This window comes from Jaculus jaculus, chromosome 12 (assembly GCF_020740685.1).
Source record: "Jaculus jaculus isolate mJacJac1 chromosome 12, mJacJac1.mat.Y.cur, whole genome shotgun sequence".
Taxonomy (NCBI): Eukaryota; Metazoa; Chordata; class Mammalia; order Rodentia; family Dipodidae; genus Jaculus; species Jaculus jaculus.
In genome coordinates, this window is record NC_059113.1 from 87,398,444 (window position 1) to 87,405,999 (window position 7,556).

General features: G+C 47.0%; 1 protein-coding gene across 1 annotated transcript; it reads right to left on the reverse strand.

Moving 5' to 3' along the window:
- Positions 1 to 455: 455 nt before the first annotated feature.
- Ndufc1 (NADH:ubiquinone oxidoreductase subunit C1) lies at positions 456 to 7,335 on the reverse strand. The gene is made up of 4 exons (XM_045131634.1): positions 7,254 to 7,335; positions 6,169 to 6,272; positions 3,830 to 3,909; positions 456 to 596 (listed from the first exon to the last, which is right to left on the reverse strand). The coding sequence occupies exons 1-3, from the start codon at positions 7,318 to 7,320 to the stop codon at positions 3,850 to 3,852; spliced, it is 231 nt and encodes a 76-aa protein (XP_044987569.1). The 5' UTR covers positions 7,321 to 7,335; the 3' UTR covers positions 456 to 596; positions 3,830 to 3,849.
- Positions 7,336 to 7,556: the final 221 nt, after the last annotated feature.

The following is a 7,556-nucleotide window of genomic DNA, read 5'->3' on the forward strand; positions in this document are numbered from 1 at the left end:
CAATGCACTTAACACCAGAAAGGGGGCAAGAGAATGAATAATTTCAAACTGTCAATTTACCCTCTTTTTTTGGTGGAACCGGGATGGATCCAAGGTCTCAAGTACGTTACACAAGGGTCCGTTACTAAAGTTCCTTCTTAACCCTCCTGCAGCCTTTTGAGACAGGGCCTCGCTACGCAGTCCAGACTCCACTCACTATGCATCCCACGCAAGCCTCAAACTTGTGACCCTTCAGCCTCAACCTCCTGTATCTTCCTTTTCTTTTTTTGGAGACAGAGTTTCATGTAGCCTCAGGCTGGCCTGCAACTCCTTATGTAGCTAAGGATGACCTTAAACTCCTGATCCTCTGCCACTTCCTCTCTCAATCTTCCTACTTCAGCCTCAGTGCTAGAATTGTAGGGGTGAGTCACCACTCCTGACTTTAAATCCATTTGTATATTTAAAGAGTACACAAGTATTTTAATTTCTTTTATTTAATGATGCAAAACAGGAACACTGACTTGATATACATCCACACATAACCTTTCTCTCATATTCCCAACTCAGACTGGAGACTCCAGAGGAATTGCTGTCATCACTTTATGGAACACACCCACCTACAAAGAAGAAAACAACCAATTAAATGCGTATTTTATTTTTACTTATTTGCTTATTTTATTTATCTGCAAGGAGAGAGAGAGAAAGAAAGAGAGAATGGAAGCCAGGCCTGGTGGCACATGCCTCTAATCCCAGCATTCAGGAAGCAGAAGTAGGAGGACTGCTGTGTAAGTTCAAGGCCAGTCTCAGACTACATAGTGAATTCCAGATCAGCCTTGGGTACAGCGAGATCCTTCCTCAAAACAACAGGGTTGGGGAGATGGCTCAGCAGTTAAGGCATTTGCCTGCAAAGCCCATGAATCTAGGTTTAATTCCCCACATAAGCCAGATGCACAAAGGGGTACATGCATCTGGAGTTCATTTGCACTGGCTGGAGATCGTCGTGCACCCATTCTATCTGCCTGCCTGCCTCTCTCTCTCTCAAATTTAAAAACAAAGCAGGGGAAGTCACAGCCCTAGGAGTGAAGCGCTTGCTCTTATGTGGCTAAATGTATGTATCAGCTTCACCAAGCTGCCCGTAAGTACTTTTCCTAATGCTCACACCCATACATTGATGCACTCCCACTTTGCTTAGAGAAGCTTCTCTTTGAGATGGCGGTGACCACTGGGATGACCCAAAGGCACCACCGTGCTGAGAAGAAGGGATGGAGAAGTATTCAGCACTGAAACATTTCTATCACACCTTCCAAGGCTCAGGGTCCATTGAGGAAGACGTGGTGAAAAGAATTTAAGAGCCAAAGGAAAGAGGGCTCCTTATAATGCAGTCTTCCAGACACAAAATGGTCTGAACATTCATGACCTCATAGTGCCTGACACTACTTACACAAGACCTTCATAATAGAAGGAAAAGATGATGACATCAAAATAAAAGAGAAACTAATTGAGAGGGGAAGGGGGTATGATGGAGAGTAGATTTGTGAAAGGGAAAGTTGAGGGAGAGGAGGGAATTATCATGGTTTATCATATAAGTTGTCAATAAAAAATAAAATTAAAAAAAACTAAAAGCTGGACGTGGTGGCGCATGACTTTAATCCCAGCACTTGGGAAGCAAAGTTAGGAGGATCGCCTTGAGTCCAAGGCCACCGAGACTACATAGGAATTCCAGGTCAGCCTGAGCTAGAGTAAGACCCTACGTCAACAGACCAAAACAAAAAGTTAAAAAAGAAAAGATGCCAGGGCCTCTAGCCACTGCAAACTCCAGATGCATGCACCTCGTGCATCTGACTTTATGTGGACACCAGGGAACGGAACCTGGGCCCTCACACTTTGCAGGCAAGCACCTTAAGGGCTGAACCATCTCTCCAGCCCTCATTTGTGTGTGCATGTGTGAATGTGGGTACATGGGTGCCATGGCACAAGTATGAAGTGTGAAGGTTCGAAAAAAACAGGTGTCAGACTCATTTCCATCTTGTTTGAGGTAGGGCCTCTTGTTCACTTGTTTGCCAGGCTTGCTGGCTCACAACCTTCTGGCAGATTTGCCGATCGCCAGCTCCCTTCTTTTGCCTTTTTTTTTTTTTTTTTCAAGGTAGGGTCTCACTGTGACCCAGGCTGACCTAGAATTCATTCTGTAGTCCCAGGCTGGCCTTGAACTCACAATGATCCTCCTACCTCTGCCTCCCGAGTGCTGGGATTAAAGGCGTGTGCAACCATACCTGGCCTTTTCCTTTTCATCAGAGTGAAAGAGGGAGAGAATTGGCTTGCCAGGGCCTCCAGCCACTGAAATCAAACTCCAAACGCATGCACAATCTTGTGAGCATGTGTGGCCTTGTGCACTTGTGTCATCTTGTATGTCTGGCCTATGTGGGCCCTGGAGAGTCAAACATGACTCCTTGGGCTTTGCAGGCAAGCACCTTAACAACTAAGCTATCTCTCCAGCCCATTATAAACCCTCTTTTTATTATTACTATTATTTTTTTATTTTTGAGGTAGGGTCTAACTCTGGTTCAAGCTGACCTGGAATTCACTATGTAGTCTCAGGCTGGCCTTGAACTCACAGCAATCCACCTACCTCTGCTTCCCAAGAGCTTGGATTAAAGGTGTGTGTGACCACGACTTGGCTTAAGCCCTCTTTTTAAAATAAATCACACACCACTCAGGAGGCAGAGGTAGAAGGATCACCAAGAGTTTGAGGCCACCCTGAAACTACACAGTGAATTCCAGATCAGCCTGAGCTGAAAACCAAAAATAAATAAATAATCATAGGGCTGGAGAGATGGCTTAGTGGTTCAGCAATTGCCTGTGAAGCCTAAGGACCCCAGTTCGAGGCTCAATTCCCCAGGACCCATGTTAGCCAGATGCACAAGGGGGCGCAGGTGTCTGGAGTTCGTTTGCAGTGGCTGGAAGCCCTGGTGCACCTGTTCTCTCTCTCTCTCTCTCTCTCTCTCTCTCTCTCTCTCTCTCTCTCTCACACACACACACACACTCTCTCTTTCTCTCTCTGTCGCTCTCAAATAAATAAACAACAACAAAATTTTTTTAAAAAAATCATAGAGGGCTGGAGAGATGGCTCAGCAGCTAAAGTCACTTGCTCATTCCCCAGAACCTACATAAAGCTAAATGAACAGTGTTGGGCACATGCCTCTGTAGTTTGTAGTGGCAAGAGGTCCAGACATGTTCATACTCTCTTTCTCTCAAATAAATAAAAGCATAAGCTTTAGAGGTAGGAAGTTCGCCATGAGTTTGATGACAATCTGAGAATTTCAGGTCATCCTGAGCTACAGTGAGACCCTACCTTGGGGGTGGGGAGGACCTATAAGCTTAGTTGGGCATGGCAGTGCATGCCTTAAAGCCCAGCACTCAGGAAACAGAGGTAGGAGGAACGCTGAGTTCAAGGCCAGTTTGAGACTACATACTGAATTCCAGGTCAGCCTGGGCTAGAGTGAGACCCTACCTTGAAACTCCCCCGCCCCCCCCCCAAAAAAAGTAGGGCTACAGAGATGGCTTAGCAGTCAAGGCGTTTGCCTACAAAGCCAAAAGATCCCAGTTCAATTCTCCAGAACCCACGTAAGCTAGATGCACCAGGGGTTGCATGCATGAGTTTGTCTGCAGTGGCTGAAGGCCTGGCATGCCCATTCTCTTCCTTTCTCTCTGCCTCTTTCAATCTCTCTCAAATAAATTGATTAAATAAAAATAAAAAATATTTAAAAGTATAAGCCTAAAAATAACATTAAAACAGTATTCAAGAGGTCAATGAACTTGTACAATCTATTCTCTCTACAAAGTACATACTTACCATATAAGTATTTCCAATGTTTATTCAAGTCCATTTCTTCTTTTATACTCTAAAACATCTTCATTATGTTGATTGATAAGCTGCAAGTAAAATTAGAAATGTAATTTCCAAAAATAAATTTTTAAAAATATTTATATTAATTTATTTGAGAGAGAGAGAGAGAGAGAGGTAGATAGAGAATGGGAGTGTCAGGACCTTCAGCAGCTGCAAACAAACTACAGATGCATGCGCCACCTTGTGCATCTGGCATACATGGTCTTGGGGAATCAAACCTGGGTCCTTTGGCTTTGCAGGCAAGCACCGTAACTGCTAAGCCATCCCTCCAGGAACCCATTTTTTTAATATTTAAAAATAAAAATATGCCAGGCGTAGTGGCACATGCCTTTATTCCCAGAACTCGGGAGGCAGAGGTAGGAGGATTGCCATGAGTTCAAGTACACCCTGAGACTACATAGTGAATTCCAGGTCAGCCTGAACTACAGTGAGAACCTACCTCAAAAAACCAAAAAAACAAAAAATAAATAAATTTTAAAAATGTATGCTAAATAGGGGGAGGATGGAGAAATGGCTTAGCACTTAAGGCACTTGCCTGTGAAGCCCAAGAACCCAGGTTCAACTCCCCAGTAACCAGGTAAAACAGATGCACAAGGTGGCAAATGTGTGTGGAGTACGTTTGCAATGGCTAGAGGCCCTGGTGTGCCTACCTAGTCTCTATCTGCCCTCTCTGTCCTGCTAGCCCAGGCTGACCTGAAATTCACTATGTAGTCTCAGGGTGGCCTTGAACTTACAGTACTCCTCCTACCTCTGCTTCCCAAGGGCTGATATTTTATTTTTTTGAGGTAAGGTCTCACTCTAGCCCAGGCTGACCTGGAATTCATTATGTACTCTCAGGGTGGCCTCTGACACTCATCTTGATCCTCCTACCCTGCCTCCGGAGTGCTGGGATTAAAGGCGTGCACCACCACACCCGGCTCAAATAAATATTTTTTTTTTAAAGGGGGATGTGGTTATTTTAACCTATCCTACTCCTCTGATAAAATAAGGAGGATCATTAATTTGTTTCAAGAGTGGGTATTTCTGGGCTGGAGGAATGGCTTAGCAGTTAAGGGTTTGCCTACAAAGCCAAAGGACCCAGGTCTGGTTCCCCAGGACCCACATTAACAAGATGCACAAGGGGGCACACGTGTCTGGAGTTCATTTGCAGCGGTCATTCTATCTGCCTTTATCTCTCACTCAAATAAAATAAATAAATAAATAAAAATGCTAAAAAGCAACTCCTCCCCTTTGTTTTTAGTTTTTTGAGGTAGGGCCTCACTGTAGTCCAGGCTGACATAGAATTCACTATGTAGTCTCAGGGTGGCCTCAAATTCATGGCAATCTTCCTACCTCTGCCTCCCAACTGCTGGGATTAAAGGCGTACACCACCACATCCAGCGCTGTTTTGTTTTGTTTTCAACTGGCACTATGTAACCCAGGCTGGACTCAAACTGTGCAATCCTCCTGCATCAGCCTTTCATGTGCTGGAATTTCAGGCCTTAGCCACCATGCTTGGCTCAGAAGTCTAATGATATTCAGTATGTACAACTTGTTCTCACTGCTGGTTTTTCCTTATAGCATTGAAATATATACAGTACAATATAGTATTGTACATAAAGTCAAAACAAGGTGCTGGGAGATGGCTTGTTTGCAGACTTGTCTGCCTAGGTTTGATTCCCCAGTGCCAGTTAAAGACATGCTCTGGGCTGGAGAGATGACTTAGCAGTTAACGCATTTGCCTGCAAAGCCAAAGAACCAAGGTTCAATTCCCCAGGACCCACATAAGCCAGATGCACAAGGGGGCACATACATCTGGAGTTTGTTTGCAGTGGCTGGAGGCACTGCTGCACCCATTCTCTCTCTCTCTGCCTTTTCCTCTCAAATAAATAAACAATTTTTTTTTAAAAAAAAGACAGATGTGAGGGAGGGAATTACCATGGGATGTATTTTATAATCATGGAAAATGTTAATAAAAATTAAAAAAAAAAAGACAGATGCACAAAGTGACCTATGTGTCTGGAGTTTGTTAGCAGCAGGAGGCCCTGGCGTGCACAAATGCTCATAAGTAAATGAATAAATAAGTAACTCTCCTGTTATATGGGAGATACTACCAGCAACATGCAAAAGTCACCCTATATTGTACTACTTATTGTTCAACAGTAATATTGTTGAAAAGACTACATGTAAGGGCTGGGGTCAGAGGTAGAAGGATCGCTGCGAGTTTGAGGCCAGCCTGCGACTAGAGTTTCAGGTCACCCTGGGCTACAGTGAGACCCTACCTTGAAATAAAAAGGAGTACTCACAATGAGCCACAGGACGGCTGAGGTGCCCAAGGTCAGCCCAACTTTCAACCAGTTAGGTTTGGCATTCCGCGGCTCTTGCACGTAGAACTTTGATCGTACTGAAGCTGGAAAGCGGACAGGGAGAATCTTTAAACTTACTGTCTCGTAAAAAAAAAAAAAAAAAAAAAAAAAAAAATCTAGACCGGCATGGTGGTGCACACCGTTAATAATCCCACCACTCGGAGAGGAAGCGATAGGAGGATCACCGTTAAGTTCGAGGCCACCCTGAGACTCCATAGTGAATTCCAGGTCAGCCTAAGCTAGAGTGAGACCCTGCCTCGAAAAACAAAACAAGGGCTGGAGAGATGGCTTGGCGATTAAGGTGCATGCCTGCGACCCAGGTTCGATTCTCCAGGACCCACGTAAGCCAAATGCACGTTGGCACATGCGTCTAGATTTCGTTTGCAGTGGCTAGAGGCCCTAACGCGCCCATTCTCACTCAGTCTCAAGTAAGTAAGTAAGTAAATAAATAAATAAATAAACAAATAAATAAATAAAAAACAAAACAAATTTTTACTTGCATGTCGTCACATGAAAATTCTCTCCCTCTTTCTGAGTAGCCCAGGCGGGCTTCTAAGTGCAGATGCTCCCTCCTCGGCCCTCCGAGTGCTGGGGCTACAAACGAGCCAGCTCCAGCACACCAGGCTCGAGTTCTCCTCCCGGCACCGGCGCTGGCCCGGGGATCGGCGGGGAGACGGCGTGCGGGGCCTGAGGTCGGGGAACCGCTCCCCGGGGCGCACTCAAGGCCGTCACCGCCTCGGCTGCACTGAAAGGCTCGGGGGAGGGCGGTAGGAGGCGACCCAGGAAGGGTCTTCCTGCGGTGTGCAGAGCCGGGGGAAAGGGGACCCCAGCCCATCCCCGGGGCCGTCGGAGGAGGGCCAGAGGCAGCGGACGCGCGGCGCGGAATCCGGGCTGCGGCCCGCAAAAGGTCACTGCAGGACGAGCCCGGGCCCCTGCCGTCTCCGGCCCCCGGGGGGTCCGTTCTGGGTGGTCAGTTCAGGGGAAGAACTGGCCGACGGTGGAGGGGGCCCGCACGGGGAACTCACAGCCGCTGGCGATCCGAGCGGGGGCCAGCAGTCGCGACAAGCGGCGCAGCACCGTGGAAGACGCCATCTTGCCGGCCAGGCTCCGCCCCCGCTGTGCGCGCGCAGCCCCGACCCTGCGCGCGGGGCGCAGCGCCCCCTGGCGTGACTCGTGAGCTTCGCCGCGACTGCGGGGCTCGGGGTCACTCTGAGAAAGGGAATTAGCAAGCGTAGCAAGCGCGGCGTGAGGGAGGCAGTTTGTTCCCTTCTCGGTCCCGGAGTTTATCTTCGCTGCCTCTCTGACACTCATCAAGAGGTTACTTTGCC

What these genes read in the sequence shown, in the direction of transcription:
- Ndufc1 (XM_045131634.1), bottom strand. Translation starts at nt 7,320, where the DNA reads ATGGCGTCTTCCACGGTGCTGCGCCGCTTGTCGCGACTGCTGGCCCCC. An exon ending in CGCTCGGATCGCCAGCGGCT is followed by an intron (nt 6,273 to 7,253) that starts GTGAGTTCCCCG and finishes TCCGCTTTCCAG; the next exon opens with CTTCAGTACGATCAAAGTTC. An exon ending in CAGCCGTCCTGTGGCTCATT is followed by an intron (nt 3,910 to 6,168) that starts GTGAGTACTCCT and finishes TTTTACTTGCAG; the next exon opens with CTTATCAATCAACATAATGA.